Source organism: Prinia subflava, chromosome 3 (genome assembly GCF_021018805.1).
Source record: "Prinia subflava isolate CZ2003 ecotype Zambia chromosome 3, Cam_Psub_1.2, whole genome shotgun sequence".
Classification (NCBI taxonomy): Eukaryota; Metazoa; Chordata; class Aves; order Passeriformes; family Cisticolidae; genus Prinia; species Prinia subflava.
Genome location: NC_086249.1, coordinates 68431565 through 68451181, shown reverse-complemented (window position 1 = coordinate 68451181; position 19617 = coordinate 68431565). Strand labels below are relative to the sequence as shown.

At 55.5% G+C, this 19617-nt stretch overlaps 1 protein-coding gene across 1 annotated transcript; it reads left to right on the top strand.

Annotated features, from left to right (window-relative positions):
• The first annotated feature begins 4436 nt into the window (after positions 1-4436).
• ZIC5 (Zic family member 5) lies at positions 4437-13482 on the top strand. Its single transcript, XM_063392364.1, is given in 4 exon segments — positions 4437-4759; positions 4761-4836; positions 4839-5715; positions 10119-13482. Coding segments are annotated over 4 exon segments (1731 nt in total). The 3' UTR covers positions 10574-13482.
• The last annotated feature ends 6135 nt before the right edge of the window (positions 13483-19617 follow it).

Here is a 19617-nt window from a genome sequence, read left to right as displayed (position 1 = left end):
AAGTTGCAGGTTACCTTTGATGGTGCCGATCCGAGCCACTTCTAGGCCGTTCGACCTATGACCCGTGAAGACCACATGTGTTGTGCTGTAGCCTCCCTCTGTAAAACACACACACTTCGAGACAAAAGTTCTTTGTCAGGCTCTACCGGCAGAGTAATGTAAAAGAAAAAGGGGAAATAATGAAAATCTCAGCCAAAGCTGTAACTTTTAAATGCTTCTTTAAAATAAAAATAAAAATAATACTCTAGGCAGGGCAGGGACAGAAGGAAGGAGCACCTCGCTTTCGTGCCATTAATATTTATTGTTCCTTCAGTTGCACTTATGTATGTATAAACCCCCGCTCTCGGCGGTAATGCCGTGAGGCGGAGGGGGGCCAGGAGCAGTGTAGCACTTTTTTCCAGGACGGGAACCTCGGCCGGTGCCTCTCCCCTGCCCAGCCGCGGCTGAGGGACGCGCAGCGCCGCGTATTTTGCACGCCCTGCCCCACTGCGCCGCTCATTCTGCAGCCAGCACACGCCCCCCGAAATGGGGGCTGCTGCAGCACTGCCGGGTTTTATTAGATGCACCTTTTTCCATCTGGAGATGCCCATATAAACGTTAGAGGCAGGGGAGAAGCGTCCCAATAAAGCGCGATGGACTTTGTAATACAATTTATGCTGTCATTCATAAATAACAATGCCATATGGTAACCATATTGCTTATACAAGTAAAGCCGTCAAAGTGTCACTATTTGATTTATCTCAACAGCTTCTTCCAGCGGTGACGTTCAGAGAGAGAGGAAGTGGGAAAGAGAGAGAGCAGAGCAAAATTTGGCCTGGGTTTCCTGAGACCGCCTCTCTCTTTATCTCTTTCTTTCTTTCTATATATGGATGGATAAAAGATAGATAGATAGATAGATAGATAGATAGATAGATAGATAGATAGATAGATAGATAGATAGATAGATAGATGAAGGTTTTTTTCTCCTTATTTTGTCCCTAGTTAAGCAAACCCCAAAGGGGATGGCCCCTCTTCCCCTGGCGAGGCGCGCACTGAACACGACAGCTCGTAAATTCCTGCCCCAAAGGTGCGGCCGGCCCCGACAGCCCCTAGCCCCGACGTCGAATCCTTGTGTCAGCCTCAGGTTCCCGGAGCGACACAATGGCACCGGAGAAGTTTAATTTTTAAGGGTATAAATTATCCATCCGCTGAGCCCCTCCATAAAGAAGGGGTGGGGAATCTCACTGCCATGTCGGTACTCTCCTTCCCTTTCCGCCCCTGGGCAGCCTCCCGCTCTCGGCCGAGGACCCTGCGGCTCCGTGCTACAGCCCTGACGGGACAGTGCGCAGGGTACCGCGGGTGTGTCCTGCCCCTGGGGGTCTCCACGGGGCTGTGCCTAGGGGCGCTCCCTCCTGCACCTCCGGCCGCGCGTGTTCGCAGAGGGAGCCGCGCCACGGGCTGCCCCGCGCCGCGGAGCAGCCCCACGAGCACAGAGAGCCACCCGCGACAGGTCGAGAGGAGGATGGGGAGCTAGCGCAGCTGGGGAGACTTGCAGGTCTTCCCGAGGAAAGCGGCAATCGCGCTCCCTTTCTAATTGTTCCCCAGAAGAATGTTTTACGCGTTATAAAATATTGCTCCCCTCTCCCTAACTATCAATAAGACGTGCATTAAAGACGATTGTTTGTAAATGGTGTTCATGATCATTAGCATACATTTACATAATGCAGCTCACAGCACAGCGTTTTACAGTTAAACACCTCCTAAAGCCGATAGCCTGAGCTCAGTTTACAGAGGAAGCTTTACGAAATAAATTCGAAGGCTTCCAGGCTTTCACCCCGCCTCTGCAGCCTCTCCCGATGTCCCTTGGCAGGTTTGCCGGCGAGCGGAGCACGGCGGGAGGGCTGTGCAGCCGGCTCCGCCGCGGGAACAGGGCGCGTTCCGACCCCCGACGGGTGCTGCAGGGTTGTGGGGGGCTGTGGGGGAGCACAGCAAGCCTCCCCTCTGCTGCAGCCCCATAGGGCAGCGGCAGCCTGGGCCTGAGCTGGTCTCGGTGAGTTAACGGGCTTTAAATTCTTCGTGGCTCTTTTGGAGCTGACAGTGTCCCAAATTGTCCCTGCGCGGGCAGATACCTTCTCTTCCCGGCGTCTGCAGCCAGTCCTAAAAATGAGCGAATTTCTACGTGAGTCTCCATCAGCCCCTCCCTTCCCACAGTCACAGGTCAGCTGCCTATTAGCCAGCTATAAAATATTTTCATTTTTTATAGCCTCTCATAAAAAGAAATTGATCGGGGTATATATTTGAATTAAGACATATTAAATCGATGACAGATACACATCACCTGCGTTTAACAGGAGAGGCACAAGGAGGCATGTGGAAGGCTCCGCAGAGCTGTGATACTTGTTCACATCCACAGCATCTCCCATCAAACCATTCCATCTCTGGACCTTGCTTCAACAACGCGCCCAGAATTTGGGGAGGAGGGAGGGCACTATTTGGATGGACGTATAGAAAACACACGTATTTAAATACCCGTATAGTCATATGGCTACTTTGCGTGAAGTTTTTACTGTGCAATAAAACCATCGAGCAGCCGCTTTTAAAACCCGGGGATCATTTATTCCCGTTCCTTGCCTTGCAGCATCACTGAAACCCCCACGGCGGCCACGCGAGCCGGGAGCACTGGCTTGTCTCCGGTGGGGGGAGAGAAGGGAGGGAATCTCGCCCTCCCTTGAGCTCCCCCTAGAGCCTCTCACCCCCCTTTTGGCAGCCGTGGGCCAAATACTGCTAGTTTTCCCCCGCGAGTAGCGGGAGAGGCGGAGGAGGGGGACCCTGGAGCCTGGCCCAGGAAATGCCGGACCAGCACGGGGCTTCCTTTGGACGTGGCTTGGCACAGGGAAGCGGCCAAGACGCACAGATGTAGTTTCGTCAAGGGGATTAGGTGGCCGGGGAGAGCCGGTGTGTGCGGGTCCACTGGCGTCCCCCACCCCCTTTCCTCTCCCGGAGAGGCGGAGAAGGGTCCCTGGGTGCCCCGCAGGCAGGGAAGGGCGGCCAGCTTGCCTGCACTTTCCAGGAGCTAGTGAGCTCAAGCTATTCCCGAGGGGACCAACAGCCTAAAGAAAGCAGATGACATATCAATACAAGCGACTTCTCCTCCTACAGAAAAGGCACGATAATGCTCTTTCCCCCTTTTGGCTCGCAGGGAAATCCCGGCCTTGCCTAGTCCATCCCCTAAAAGGGCAGCATCCTTTGTGCCGAAGGGCCAGTTCGGCGCTCCACAAAGAGCTTCACTTTCGAGGACCAGCACACCCCGCACCCCAGGGGCGTTCCCATCGCTGTCCCCGCCCGTCCTCTACCTCTGCCCCCTTTTAGGAGAGCTCCCACTTTTTCTGCCTTTTCGTCTAGGGCAGCAGCTCAGGGCCGACACCCACGAGCCGGAGACTCCTTCATTTCCCAACCTACCTACCCCCTCTCGTTCCGGCATCCTAAACAGTCGAGGAGCATTTATGCTCGGGATATCACTGCGGGGGTTTCATCTCTATTTCTGACTTAGGGCTGAAGTGGACGCAGCTGCCTGGACTACGGCTGGCACTCCGCCGCGGGGCCTGGGCTGGCTCTCCCCACGGGATGTCCCGGGAAGCCGCTGCGGGAGGAGGAAGCCCCAAAGCGGCAGCGAGAGCAGGCTCCCAAAACTTCGCTCTAACATGTGCCACTTGCCCCCCTCCTCCCCTCCCCGCTTACTCGTTTATTTTCGAAAGGAAAGGAATCCCAACCCCCGCCGTCTTCTTTTTAGGGAAACTTTGGCCGCCTTCCCCTAGTGGTGCCTTGGGCATGAGTACACACAGCCTCGGCCTCGCGTGGGTGTGGGGCTGCGCGCATCGTTGCATGAGGGACTGCTTTCCCGCCTCATCCATGAATGAACGTGGCCCTCCAAAAAAAGAAAGAAGGACAGGAAACAGAGCGCAGAGCCGGGCAGCAGCCTTGCGCGTGGGCTGCCGCCAGGCACGGAGCGAAACCCCACTGCCCCGCGAACGTAAACACGGCGGAGCACCTGAGCAGGGCGCCCGGTCCAGCGCCCGGGGAGCAGATGCAGCTGCTGCCCGGTGCTGCCCGGTGCCGCCGGCGGGGGGCGGCGGGGGAGGCGCGGGGTGCGCCCCGTCGGGCCCCGCGCGAAGTTTTGCAAGTGCAACTTCGGGGGGCGGCGCGGGGGGCCCGGGGGGGCGGCGGGGGCGGATCCCCGCTGCGCCGGCGGCCTGAAAGGGAGCCAATCGCGGGGCCCCGGCCGCTGCCAATCATCGCCATCCGTCCAATCCCTCCGGCGCGGTGTCCGAGCCGTATTCCCCAGCGCGCCGCCGAAGTGTGGTGAGGGCTCTGCCAATCGCGGGCGGGCAGAGCGGGGCCAGGGATGCGCGGGGCTCGGAGCGCAGACAAAAGAAGTTAAAGAGCCGCTTAATATATACATGTTTTTGAAGGCGGGTAAAGGGAAAAAAATAACAACAGCGAGCGTAGATGGGCTTGGCTGTGTCGTTATGGAGCCCCCTTTGAGCAAGAGGAACCCGACACTGAGATTAGCGGATTTGGCTGCGGCTCAGCCCCATCCTCACCAGAACATGACAGGCTTCCCAGGGCTGGGGAACCACCACGTCCACCCCCACCACGCGGCCCACCTCCACCCCGGGGACGCGGGCGGCGACCCTGGCGGCGCCCTCACGCCGCTCGGACCCGAGCACATGGCGCAGCCCGCCGCCCTCAAGCTCACGCCCGAGGCGCTCACCGCCGCCGCCTTCGCCGCGCCCGCCGCCACCACCACCTCCGCCGCCGCCGCCACCGCCGCCGCCGCCACCACTGCCGCCGCCTACGCGCCGCCCGCCGCCGCCCTCCCGGGATACCCGTCGGGGGGGGCGGCGGGCCGGGACTTCCTCCTGCGGCGGGAGTTGCCCGTCGCCGCCGCCGTGCACGGGGCGCTGGGTGAGCAGCACCCGCCCGCCGGCTCCCCCCACCTTCCGCACCCGCCACCGCACGGCGTCTTCATCTCGGCCGCCGGCACCTACGGCACGACCGACGGGGCGCACGCCGCCTTCCCGCCTCCGCCGCCCGGTGAGCAGGGCGCGCCCGCCGGCCGCCACCCGCCGCTCAACGGGCAGATGCGCCTGGGGCTGGCGGCCGCCGCCGGGGACCTCTACGGGCGAGCCGAGGCGAACTACGGGGCTGCCGCCGCCTCCTCCTCCTCGGCGTTGCAAGGCTACGGCTCCGTCAACCTCAGCCTGGCGGCGGCCGGCCACGGACACCCGCACCACCCCCATCCCCACCACCACCACCATCACCACCACCACCACCATGCCCACGTCGGGGCCGCGGCGGCGGCTGGGGCCTTCCTGCGGTACATGCGACAGCCCATCAAGCAAGAGCTGATCTGCAAGTGGATCGACCGAGAGCCGCCTCCTCCACCTCCGCCGCCGCCACCGGGCGGTAGGAAGCCTTGCTCCAAAACTTTCAGCACGATGCAGGAGCTGGTGAGCCATGTCACCGTGGAGCACGTCGGTGGGCCCGAGCAGAGCAGCCACGTGTGCTACTGGGAGGAGTGTCCCCGCGAAGGCAAGCCCTTCAAAGCGAAATACAAACTCATCAACCACATCCGAGTACACACGGGAGAGAAACCCTTCCCTTGCCCCTTCCCCGGCTGCGGGAAGGTCTTTGCTCGCTCCGAAAACCTCAAGATCCACAAGCGGACTCATACAGGTGGGTTGTTCTTTCCCCTCCCCCCTCCCCCCCCCCCGGCAAGGGTTTTCTTCCTTCTTTTTTTTTTTTTTTCTCCCCTTTCCTCTTCTTTTCCTGCTTTCCTACGCACCGCCGGACATGTGACTTTTTCATGAATAAGTAATTCGGCAGCACACGGGCCACGCACACACAGCTACGTACACGCACCCGGCCCCTCTGCCCTGCACACACGTGTCCCGTCCCTCCCTTCAGCCCCCCCTTCACCTTGGGCAGCTCCCTCCCCACCCCCACCCCCTCCGCTACCCACCTCCCCACATCCCGGCACCACCGGATAAATACACCGATTAATAAATAACGCAGAGCCGGGGGAAGATGAGCAGCAGCCCCTGCGGAAGAGCGAGGAGAGGATGAGCGCTCGCCCGTCCCTGCTCCCGCCGCCCTTGTCCGGGGCACCCGGGGGGCTCACCCCGCGTCTGGGAGGCGCTGCGCTTTGCCGCTTTCCCCCGCCACGCCGAAGGACGGCGGTTCTGCCCTTCCCGCCGCTTCTGTCGGCGGGGACGGAGCCGGGCGGGTGACGCTTGGCCTGACGGAGATGGGGCCGCGGGGGCTCTTGGGGGCGCAGTTCCCCTGCGCTGCGGGCGGCGGTGGCGGTGCTCGGGTGTGCCCGTACTGCCGGGACTACCGGGCTGCCCCTGTGACCAGCGCTCCTGGGGCTACCCCCGTTCCGGGGCCGTCCCTGCTGCCGAGACCAGCGATGCTGCCGGGTGTCCCCTCCTGGGCTACCGATATTGCGGAACGACCGGGGATGCCGAGGGCGCCGCCGGGGCTGCCCGTGCGCTGGGCTGCCGGACTGGGTAGAAGTCCCGGGGCTGCCTGGGCTGCTCCCGCCTGCGGCAGCACCCGCGGAGCAGGGAGCAGGCGGGGGAAGGCTCTCAGCGGAGGACACTTCCCTCCCTTTGTCGATCTGAGAAGCAAACTTTAAAGTCTCCCCTGCTGCTCGGCGGGGTACGGGAGGAGGGAGTGGCACCTCTGGAGAATGCCTCGGGGGACAGGCGGGAGCCCCTGGAAGGGCTTGGGGTGTGTTTCAGCCTTTCGGTATTTTAATTTTCTGGGTTTGGTTTTGGTGGTTTATTTGGTTTTGTTTGGGTGTTTCCCCCCCGCTTTCTCCTTATTCCTCACCACTCCCGAAATACGCATTTCCATCTGGGTGTAAAACTCTGCCGAAAAAGAACGAAGCCGGGATTTATAGTGGCAGACAAATATTATTCCTTGGAGGATACTTAAGGAAGTGGAGTTGCCGTAATTGCTTTCTTGATTTATTGTTTGCCGCTCGGGAAGAGAAAAGCGGCGACCGTACAACGTGTTGTTCCGATGTAAAACCAAATGGCCCATGGCTGAAAGGATTATAGATTTTTATCTCCAGAATATGTCAGGCATGAGCCCATACGTAGCAGCGGAGCCCTGAGGGTGCCCAGTGCTCTACACCCAGAGCCGGGGATGGTGTTTGTAGGGGGAGATTTCTCTGGGGGAGAGGAGGGGGTACGGTCTGACACTTTTTCTTGTTGTTGTTGTTGTATTAATGAGTGGAGCGAGTTAGCTAGAGGCCCGCGGTTTTGTCATCTATAGCCTTCTCCACCTGCCTTGATGTGAAAAACAAAACTTCACCGCGGACTTTCCTGGGCTCCCCAACTCCTTGCCCATCTCAGCTCCAAGGGGCAGGCGAGAGGTAGGTGGGAAGCAGTCCGGGAGAGGCTTGCGAGGAGGCAGAGAGATTCAGCGGGGAAAAGAGCCCCCCAGAAAAACCCAAATAAGTATCAGGCACAGTTCGCAGCTCTTCGATGAGGTCGAGCATTGCCTCGAGGCAATGCGTGGGACGTGGCTTCTTGCAAGGGAAAATTGGAGAAGTTTTCAGCTTGGGGCTGCCTGTAGTCCCCGGGAGGGTGTGAGCCCACAGGGAAGGGCTCTATCCACGCAGAAGGGGTCGTTGCACCAGAGCAGCCCTCGGGGTGGGGGGCAATAGCCCGCCTCGAATGACAGCTCGGCCCACGGGAGGGCAAAGGGGACAGGAGTCTCTCCCTACGTATTTCCCCTCACGCCCTCGAGTGGACAAGGGATCCCAAATTTTCTGCCCGTTCCTATCGGATTAATTACTGTCATTTTGCCACCTCAGCTTTAACTTAGTCATGTGCAGCCTGGGAGCAGGAGAGATTTACAAACTATTCGTTTATTATAGGCATGTGGCGCCCGGGGGGAAAAAATAATAACACCATAATCGTATCACTAGGCGATTTTGCATGTTTCTGGTACTCCTGGAGGAAGAAGAGTATTTCAGTAATTAAGCGTTTGTTGTTTGGGTCTTTTTTTTTTTTTTTTTTTTTTTTTTTTTTTTTTTTTTTTTTTCCTCAAAAGCGTCACCCCGGCGGCTGCAAACCACATTCTGCAGCTACTCCCTCATTTTGGGGACAAATCACTGTTCCCACATCCGGTGCATTCTAGTGGTCAGGCTTCCTTCCAACGATTCACTGACCTCCAAAAAAAGTGACCCCAAGCCCCATCTGTGCCCTTCCCCGCTGCTAGCACTGCTACTGCCAGGGCGAATTAGGGGACGGCGCCCAACATCTCGCCCCCTTCTGTGGGTTGAAACCACCTACAAATGGTTAAACTCTGACGTGATGGCCTCGTCAGAGTAACGGGGACTCACCGGGACCTTCCCCAGTCCTGGACTTCTGGAGAATTTGATTGTCACGATCTGGAGTCTGGCGAGGGTGCCCACGCGTGAACCCAAGTGAAAAAACCCTGTACCAAACCCCTGAGGGAGCGGACGCGGTTTGTCCAGCTGGTTGGGGCATTCCTCAGGGGGCTGCACTTCGGGCTCTGAGGGTCACGGCCAGCAGCAGAGTGTGTGAGGCTTCATCCTTGGGGTAACACAGATAGACACTGCCCAAAACCTCCAGTAGATCTGCTTTTTTTTTCCCAGAAGAAGTAATAGTAATTAATGAACAAACGGAGTGACCGGGAACTTGTCTTGGGGGGTGTGCAGAGGTTTTAATGCACTTAAAACCCACGAGGCACAATTTTAATTTAAATTTTTTTTTTTTTTTTTTTTTAGGATAAACTTTGCACTTTCTAATGCTACCACTTCGGTGGTAGGTGAGCTGATTTTAATTGTACAAATTGATGCATAAATAGGCTGCGGAGGTGTATGTTTCTATAGTAACAGCCAAGAAATTGCTTCTAAAAATAAAAAGAGTTTTCTTATTTCCATTATTATTTTGATGAATAATAAATGCTATACGATCGTACAAACGGAAGGAGCAGTAAAAATCGCTTGGTGATAAGGAGAAAATGTCCACGGAGAGAGCTGCTGGGTTATTTCTGAGCCCTCAGAGCAAAATACATCTGAAAATATGCATCATCCTTGTCTAAATGGACTCAAGAGTCACAGTAGTTATGACAAAGCTCTGTGTGTGTTGGATTCACGTGTAGCATGGTAGAGTGAGAAAAACTTGCTGTAAGAAGCTTCGGTACAGGGACCTGGCACTTTTTTCATTTTCCTCCGGTGCCTCAGCAATAGGCATTTACGCAGCCCTATTCGGGAACTGTGAGGAAGGGTCGGTTCGGGAACTATGGGGAAGGACACGGCTGTAAGTCCCAGAACATATGTATTCCAGGGTGTGCTACAGGAGACGAGCGTGTGAGAAAGGCACGCCGGGCTCACCGCCCCGGGCCGATTTTCACAAGCGCTTTAACTGTTAAGCACTGTGTAAAACCTCTCAAAAGTAGATCATCCGCACACATTCCGACCCACATTTGCCCAGGGTAACCAGCTACGGTAACAGCAGTCTGCTGCCCTCGTCTCCGGTGTCTGGGTTGGCCCCCCAACTTGCGGGTTCCCAGTCCGGGCTGCGGGGTGCTACCTCTTTGTGTCGGGATGCTTAAACAGGTGTTACTTTTATTTCCCCCGAACTAATTATTCCCCCAGCGCAGTGCCCATTGGGAAAGGATTACGCAGGAGATGTGCCAGGCGAGCCAGGCTGCCGGCGAACGCCAGCCCTCGCAGGCAAAGGCATTGAGAGGTTTTGTTTGGGCTCGGTCATTAGAGCGGTAATGAAGGTTTCTCGTGTGCGAGGGGAGAGCCGCAGAGGGCAAACAAGGCCGGGGGGGCCCTGCCGCCGCCAGCCCGGGACTCCGGGCCTGAGGGCTGCCAGCGGCGTGTGACAGGCAGCAAAACACGGGGAAAAAGTCGGAAACCTCGAGCATGTCACAACTGTCGCGAAGGGGGAGGAAGTAAGGGAAAGGGGGGGAAAAGGAGGGAAGGGGAAGGTTTACCCCTGCCGCTCTCCCCCGAGGCCGCCCTGCGGAGGGGCCGCGGGCAGGGCCGGGCCCCTCCCGCCCGTAACGGTGCCGTGTCTGTGTCCCCGCAGGGGAGAAGCCCTTCAAGTGCGAGTTCGACGGCTGCGAGAGGAAGTTCGCCAACAGCAGCGACCGCAAGAAGCATTCCCACGTCCACACCTCGGACAAGCCCTACTACTGCAAGATCCGCGGCTGCGACAAGTCCTACACCCACCCCAGCTCCCTGCGGAAGCACATGAAGATCCACTGCAAATCCCCGCCGCCCTCCCCGCCGCCGGGCTCCCAGGGCTACGCGGCGGCGGGGCCCCCCGACGGCCCGCTGCCCCCCGAGGCAGACCCGGCCGCAGAGCCGCCCCGCGGCCGCGCCGCCGCCCTCTCCCCGCCGGTCACCAACCTCAGCGAGTGGTACGTCTGCCAGGCCGGGGGCGCTCCCCGCCGGCCCCGCACCCCCTCCAGCCGCGACACCTCCCCGGAATCCGAGGAGGACGAGCCCCACAGGACCTCGGGAGGCAGAACTGCTCCCTAGGGCCGCGCCGAGCCGTGCCAAGCTGCCGGTGGCCCCGGCCCCACCGCACTGGCCCGGGCCGCAGTGGCAGCCACCTGGCACGGAGGGCTGCCGTGGAAGTGCCATCAGGTTTGACTCGCGCTATTTATTCCATGTACGAAACCCTATGGTGTTTGTACGGTAACTAATTTAATTAAAGAGACTCGGACTTTTTTTTTTTTTTTTTTTTTTTTTTTTTTTTTTTTTTTTTTTTTTTTGTAAATAAAAGCATTAATAACGCCAGGCTGGGCTGTCCCAGTCACCCGAGCCGCACAGTTTTGCAGGGAGACGGTGCCAAGGGAGATGCCCATCTTCCACTCTGCCCATGCCCATTGCTCTCAACAAGAGTCAGCTGGTGAAGACTGCGAGCAGGCAGAACCCAGCCGATCTCCGGAATGGTTCTTAAGTACCTTAGTTGCCAGCCCAGCGCCTTCTCTTTGGCCTGGGTAAAGCCTCAGGTCGGCAGCAGCCTCCTGTCTGTACAGCAGCACCTGCTGAAGCTCCTGCCAGTCAAGGACAGGTTGTGCATCCCTTAAAATAAAATTAAACAAATGCATTTCCCACCCCTCTTGCAGTTCAGCTCCTTTATAATTGATGGTTTCTCTCCCAAGTCCAAGGGTCCCACCTGCACCCGGCATTTTCTCTCAGCTTTTCTTTAACCCTTAGCCGTAACATTGTGCAAGCGATTTATGAAAGGAAAGACAAAAGCTGCAGGATTCTTTTCACTCCTCCACGGTTTGTACTTGTATGGCTCCTAAAACAGAGCCAGAGAATAAAAGAAGCACGCTGCTATTTGACAACTGTGATACTGTGATACATATTTGATTTTTTTTCCTTAAAAATTCCACACAAAAACTCTCCTAATTTTCCTTTCCTTGGGGTTGGTGTTATTATTACTCTGATTATTATTATTATTTTTTAAGTTCGACTCTCAGATTAAGACTTTTCCTCACGCTCCCTCCAGCCCCCTGGGGAGTTGGGAGGGGGAGCAGCCCCCTGGGCCTGACGAGTCCTAGAGAAGGGGGCAGGCATAGAGGGATTATCTTTTTATTGTTATTTTTACGTGTATTATTTCATCTCTCCAGCCGAGCTGATGCCTGCGTGCTTTTCACCATCCCCCTGAAGAGGCCCGGCAGAGTCACCTGGGAGGTGGGGACCAGAGCTGCTGGGAAGAAAGCCAGGGGTGGGGACACAGGCTGGGGTCGGGGTGCCAACCTCCCCAAACACCCCAACAACGCAGCCCTGCAGCCGAGGGGCTGCGGGCCACTGGGGACACCCCGGCCTAGAGCCCTTGAGTCAGGAGAGGGGCGCAAATGAAGTAAAGAGCACTAATTCCTCCTCAGAGACCCTGAGAGAAGAAGCGGCAGCCTCCCTCCCCTCCCCCAGGGCTTGTGGAAATGTGTTTTGTGTGCCGTGAATGGTGGATGTCGTCTTGTCATTGTTAATAACGTGGATGTGAACGCGATTATTTTGTACAGTCAAATTAATTTATTTTCTGACATCACCCTTTTTATTTCTTTTTTTTTTCTTTTTTTCTTTTTTTCTTTTTTTTTTTTTTTTTACCCCCCTGGAACAGTACAGAGCACACCAAAGAATTATCTTATTAATTTTGGTGATAGATTGTTGTTTATGATGTTGTGGTTTGTACAAAAAAAAATCATTATATTTTTCAGCTTACTTGAATGAACGATGTAATGTGAAACAGACTCTTCCTGCATGTCCTCCGTGCGGTGTGTTGGTGCTGATAATATATAAATATATGTATAGTTCATAGAGATATTATATTATTAGTACAGTGCATGGTGCTGTCACTCTGGAAGCCTTTAAACGTTGTCTTCATATTGTTGTGTTGGATCTAAAGAAGCAGGCGTTACTTTGAAAACAAACAGAAAACTTGAATAGAAAATAATTTTTTAAAGTTCATTCGATTTGCTTTTTATTCGTTTTTCAAAGCTCATTTGAATAAATAGAAAATAATAAAGTAAGGTATGAACTTTTTAAAAAATAATTTATGCAATGTAATCTTATTAGAGATATATTGGTGCTGATTTATAAAGGAACTTTTTAATTTATGCATTTTTTCAATAACAGATTGCACTATACATTACATCATGGCAGGGTTTATAACTATAGCTCGGGGGGATATATCACTATTTTTATGTATTTGCTACACGTAGGGTCACACACTTTCCCAGCAGTTTTATGACACATGATACCTCCTAAATAATTTTTTAAAAATTGCTAATTTAAAACTTTTCATCTCTGTAAACCACATAAAAAGTAAAAAAAAAAAAAAATTATCATGCAAATGAATAAAAATATTATTCCTACGTATTGCATGTGCCTTACTAACAGACAAGGGGCAGAGACAGACAAAAACACCCCCTTTTTCCCCCGAGGGTCAGCAGGTAGATTCAGACGCAGCCACAGCCTCACATCTCGGCAGGAGCAGCACCGTGAGGTGTTGGGGGCGGCTGAGATGCTCCGGCTCTGCCTAGCGAACTGCGGGAGTAAATAGAGTTCTCCTTCGGATTTACCTTTGGGTTTGCAGGCAGGTGGAGGAGGGCTGCTCTGGGCAGAGCCACCCTGCCTCCCCCGGGCTGCGGGCCCTGCTCCTGGAGGTGTTTGCCCGTGAGGCGGGCTGAGGGCGAGGGCGGGCAGAGGATTTGGGGTGCCCGGTCACGATGGAGCAGCTGGGTGCTCTGCTGCTGGCATCCGTGCACAGGGGGAAGAGAGGGAGGGACAGACAGACAGACAGAGGTAAGACACAGGCACAGGTCAGACATTGATACACGACATTCTTCATCTCTCTCTCAAGGACAGCTAATCGGAATATCAAATCAATTAAAAGGAAAAAAATATATTCCCGTCAGTATTCTCTTGAGGCTACTCGTGAGTTAAATAGCTCTACTCTTCTGTAGTAGCCACAGAAGCGAAACAGTATGCCAGAAGATGATTCTGAAACGCAGAGTGAGGTCAGACAAGGAATAACGCCAGGAAATCACTGGAATGAAAGAGAAGAAAAACACCGAAGTTTTCAGAAGCTGAGTGAGGACCGGTTTCTCATTTCTAGAGAGGAAAACTGAGTAAAACTAGTGAAAAAAATCCAGACAGAATTGTGTGTCAGCATCCTCCAGGATTACTTTTCCTTTTAATTTTTTTTTAATAAAAGAAATTAAATAAAATTAGTCCAGAGTGATTGTGCCCCCCGCCCCGTAATTTACCAGTGCTCGAAAATGACTGGTCAAAATGTCAAGAACAGTTTCACCAAAAGGTTAGAGTGTTTTTTAAGTCAGTTTTGTTAAATGTGGTAAAGGTGAAACAGGTTGCAAAGAGTTGTTTCAACCAGAATGACAATAACCAACATACGAAGCAGAAAAACACTCATAAATGAGGGCTCCAATCAATGGGAAAACTTATAGCTCCCTAATGAAGTTTCTTGTGAAAAGGAGGGCGACACAAAGCCACCGAGACATGAATCATTCATGGGAAATATAAAAGATAAAAGATATCTGACAATGAGCAGAACCTTGTATAGAGTGTCTAAAACAAGTTTCCCCTTCTTATTTTCTGCTTCCCCCCCTCCAACCTCCCTCTCCTAGTGTTCCCTGCCCGCCCTATAGAGTTAACATTGACCAGTGCACGTCCTGCCCCACTTCAAAGTAATTTAGCCCAGAACGGAAGGCTTGGCGCTTGGACAATCTTCATGGTGTGTTAGGATTTCTATGGCAATTGGCAAGCAAGACGTTCCCATCTGAATATGGCTCAAAGAAAGCCACTTATTGACACCGAGTTGGCCATCATCAAAGACTTCATCTTTTCCTAGGCGAAACGTGGTCCTAGCAAACACTGTTTAAATCATCTACCTTTGTAGTCGCGGCTGGGAGACATCTCGCCACACACTACTGCTGGCGCTCGGCCCTTTAAAGGCGAGAGCGACGGTAGCGAAGTTTGAAGGGACTGAGATATCTCGGGAGTGTGGGAAATGGCATTGCGGGGAGGGGGGCTGTGGATATGGATAGGCGGGGGAGTTCTCGGAGGAGAGTGGCGGGGCTGCACCCCCCGACGCACGGGCAGCGTGTGGGATGCAGGGCAGCCGGGGTAGGCTGCCGCTTTGTTTTTCAAAGGATGGGTGGTGGGGAGAATCAGGGATTTTCAGGGCTTTTCTCCGCGTGTTTCGTGCTTCTAGAGATGTCGCCAGGGAGTTGTGAGATGCTGGCAAGGATGGACTGTCACACACTTCCCCCTCCCCGCCCCTTCCCCCGCCGTCAACCCGGAAAAATATTTTCAGGTAGAGCAGGGCAAGACGGACCGGGGAGTGTGCTGGAGTACACAGCCACAGGCGGGCACACACGCTCCCCCCTGGCTCGGACACCTAAACGCCGGCGGGGCGCTGCCTCCGCTCCCCCCGCATCCCGCGCACCGTCAGCACACACAACCACGCTCCCGCATTCACACACACACCACGCAAGTGCCTAATCAGGCAGGGAGAAGTTCAAAGGCAGGTTCTTTGAAATTCAAACTACTGCTTTTATGGTACATCAACATGGAGCGTTAGGATTGCTATGGCAATGAGCGCAGCAAAAGCAAGCTGCATTTAAAATAGTCCACCTCGATTCGAGACACTCTATTAAGATACAGTTGCATTGACCTTTAGTTTCATGCCGTGTTAACGCAGTCAATTTTCACTTCATCAGAACGTCTCATATTTTTTGGCCTCTCTCCCAACGACCCTCCCCCTCCCCCATTTTTTTAGGACTCCCCTCTCCCCAACTTCAGCAGATAAACAAATAAGTGAGGAAGAAGCTCCATGTCCAGCTCTTCTCCTCTTCTGCCTCCCTCTTTTATTTCCCACCTAAGTACTTTTATTTGGAGAGCGATTGTTCTTTGTTTATTTAATACAAGTACTGTGTGAATGGTGAAAAATAAACACGATGAAAAATAACCAAACAGATGATTCCGCCAAGTGAAAAAGCCCGGACTTAATAAAAGTGCGAAGCAGTCACCGTTGAATGAGAAATCCTTTGAAGTGGAACTTATTATAGGAAGAATACTTTTTGGTTTCCCTAACGACGCTGCTGAATTGAAAGGGCTCGCCTTTGTCAACGATTTGTTCTCCTTTGCCGGGATGCCCGCAGAAATTACTTACATGGGCTGCCTTAACATGCAGCCTGCAAATCAGTAACTTCGCAGCTCAGACTCGCAGACGCCGCTCTTCTAAGGACAAAAAGAAGTCAGGAGGAAAACACCCCAACCTTTCACTCAGCCTCTCATTTTGGGGGGTGAAGGGGGACGGAGGGAGAAAAGGGGGTCTGGGTCGAGGGGGGGAGGTGAGTGTATCCGTGTAGCGACACCCCCCGACCCCCCGGCCCGCCCCGCCCGGCCGCGGGCACCCGGAGCGGGACCGTGCTCCGCTCCGTCCCGGCCCCGGCGGGAGCGGGGGGTGGCGGAGCTCCTCCGGCAGCACCGGGTCTCTCCTTCCCCCACCCCCGCTCTCCCTTTTTTCTCCTCTGCCAAGTGATTTTCCCAGGCAGAGACATATTTAATAAGGGTCGTTTATTACGAAGGCGCTTTGAAGGGTCGCCCCTGAAGCCCTGTGTCCATTTAAAACATGGAGGTGACACTTAAACCTCGTTTTAAAGGAGCTCTGGGGTAGTTCAATGAAAGGCAACTCGTTTGTCTTATGAGCTTGGAAACAACCTCCCTTCTTCTCCTTTTGACCACATGGCATAACTCAAAAACAATAGTTCAAAAGTAAAATGGCATCGTGGTGTTCAGCCTCAGACAGGCACCCATCTAGCAGGAGAGAAAAGGGATAGTCCATAACACAATGTGCTTTTTGTGTCCCACTCTGTCACAAGGATTTCGTTGTTTGCTTTAGAGGCTGCGCCTGTTATACTTTCTTGAAAGTGCTTGTGTTAAACAAGAGTTATAAGTCATCCAAAACAACAAACATTTTGATTTTCTTTGCCTAAAGGGTTTTCCCTGGCCATGGGCACCGTGAAAAAATAATGTACTTGCTGAGAAAGGAGCACCAGTAGTAGCATTACAAGCACAGTGCATTAAATATTGAATGACACGAGGAAAAAAAAAGAACTTGTCGAGGGGCACTCAGCCTTAAAGTCTTTCTTCAACTTTGTCTTCACTGCTTGTTGGACTATTTAAGATGGTGTTAATTAAGGGCTGCATCTGATTCCACTAGCCCCCAGCTTTGTCTCTTTGCAGCGCTCCCATCAATAGCCCCTCTCAACCGCGGGCTTTCCCCACACGTTGGTTTAGTGGTGCATGTGTCACTTCTTATTTCGAGGCTGAAGAGAAACCCGGATCGTGCATTAAGGGCAACAGGGAGATAGTAATCAAGCGGTGTTGTGGGGCTGGGGGGCTGGCGCGGCGGGGCAGGGGCAGGAGGAGGAGGAGGGTGCGCGGCCAAGGCTGGAGCAGGGCAGCAGGGAGCGGAGCGGGGGCACGGCGCCGGGGTGAAAGCCTGTTTGCACATTGCCAACAGCCTGTTTGGCAAACAAGAGGCTGGCGAGCCTAATTTGTTTCAAATTAATCGTTTTCCACGAAAAAAGAAAGAAAGGGGGAAAAACCCCACACGTGTCAAATAGCCCTCTCCAAAATCCTGCAAGGGGGCAGGAGGAGCGGCCTCAGCTCCCGCGGCAGCCCCGTGCGGGAGCCCACGCGTGGCTGCGTGGGGAGCCGTGGCGTGTGCCTGCGCCCCTTTCCGCGTGTACCCCGGCGCATGCAGGCAGCTGCGGGCCGAGCCTCGGTGTGGGGCAGCCCTCAGGGTGCTCCGGGCAGCCACGGGAGCAGGGGGGACACACAGCCTTGGGGACATCCCGCGGGACGCCTCGCCCTGCGATACGCCCTTCTCGTGTTTAGGGACTCGCCGCTCTCCCCTCGGCAGGCGCACCGAGGCACCCTGCTTTTCGGGGAAAAGCCTTTCCCGGGCCACATCCCTGTGCCCCCCGCCCCGGTTGCGGGGGCTCCTCGTCCCTCCCTCCCTGAAAGCGCTGGAGGCCGAGAGGGGCTTTGCCCGTGGGGGGCATCGTCTCAGCTCACAGCAAATACCAGCAGCGGGGGTGCAAATTGGGGGGCGGCTCCGCTTTTCTCTACGACTCCTTTTCAACCTGCCAAAGGCACTGGGTGTTGAAAGCAAGGGGGCGCAGAGGGACACTCTGCAGGTGTGTGTGGGGGTGTGCCCCGTTCCCTCCGGGGTGAGCAGGGACCCACTGCCCCAAAGTGCACTCAGAGCTGAGGTCGGGTTAGGGGAACCTTTAATTGGATGGGGGGATTGGCGCGGGGGGAGAGAAAGAATGGTTCACCTCAATTCTGCGCTGCCCGAGTGGTGAGGAGAGGAAAGCCAAGCACGAGGCTGGAAAACCCAATAGCCAGATTCTGTTCGTCTTCTTCTATTTTTTTTTTCCAATCTCTGTGTTCCCCCTCTCCTCCTCCTCTTCCTTCCACTCGGCAAGCCCGTCTAAAGCGCTCCAAACGGCCTTTCAAACAAGAAAACCCTTCAAGGAAAAATGGGCACACATCCCCTTCTAGGCACCTTGCCAAAATCTCCCAAGCACCCTACCTGGCATCCTAGCTTAAGTTTCCTCAAGAAGTGTGTATGTGTCTGAGTATGCGAGGGGGGTGGGGGGGTTCGGGGCCGAGGGGGGGTGGAATTACAGCCGTCCTGTAGTGGCAGACACAAGTTCAGAGCTCCACTTCTCCCCTCTTTAATTAGGCTGGGGAGAGCCGCGGAGGCGCCTGGTTGAGGTGCAAGCGAGGCGGCCGGGCCGAGCGAGTGAGTACCCAAGGCGGCCCCGACGGGACGGGCACGGGCACCCCGGGGAGCCGCGCCGGGGCCTCCGCGCTCGGGGGCAGGAGGCGCAGCCGCCCCCCGGAGAGAGGTGTGGGAGGGGAGGATGAGGGTGGGAATAGCGGGCCCGGGGTGTGCCAGGGGGACTCGCTTCCCCGAACTTGCGGTGCGGGCCGCTAGGCGAGTTTGGGGAGGCCAGTGCCGGTGCTGCAAAAGTCAGCCCGACCCAGCTGTGACTTCACCTATTAGCCCCGATGTCTTTCCGAGGAGATTGGCGGAGTTAAACAGCCCACAATGGGCGCTCTGGGGCGTCTCCAGCCTGACCTCTACCCGGTTTTAATAGTTTCATAGGAACTTCATTAAATCAATTACTTAGTGAGCACATCATCATTTATTTGTAATTAGCACTGAAGAGCTTGATTTTTGCAGCAGCCCGCAGCCCGGTTCCCAGCGGGGTTGGCCATGTACTACAAGCACTTTTGTTTGCTGTGTGTGTTGACTCGTGGTATTATTCGGCCGCCACAATAAAAGTGTAATCTTCACGTCTTAATCTAGCGTTCAGGGGGGAAAGGAAAACAAACACGGCGCGGACGAGGCACCGGTTCCTCGTCTCCGTGTCCCCCCTCCCCGGGCCGCCGGCCCCGCTGCGCGCAGCCGGGCGCGCTGCGGCTCCCGGGCCGTGCGGCGGGAGGAGGGCGGAGGGACGGGAGGGTGGGACGGAGGCCGGGGCCGAAGGGGGGGAAAGGGAGGAAATGGGTCATCCGCAGCCAGGACAAAAGAGAGCGACTCGGTGCCTTGAAGGGCATGAAATAAGGGCTGCAGCTGCGAGTCGGCCGCCCGCAGCCGGGCAGGGCGCGGGTGTGCGTGTTGGGGGGAAACCAGCGGGGCTCAGTGCTGGGGGGGGTGGGGGAGCAGCAAAGAGGCTTTCGTTTGGGGGGCTTCGGGGCAGGAAGGGGGATGGGTAGGGGCAGAGAAAGCCGCCTGGGACGTGGGGTGGATTTGACTCTTGGGGGCGGGAGGAGAGGTGCATAAACTCTCCCACGTAACCAGCCAGGCCTCCGCCGCTTCTCCCCGCAGCCAGCGCCTTGCCATCGCGGCCCCCCACGGGCCGGCGGCTCCACGCGTGGGCCGCCCCACGGCTGCCCCCAGGCGACAGCCCCAGCCCCCTTCTCCCACCGCAGAGGCTGCCGCGGCCGCGCCTCTGCGCACCCCGCTC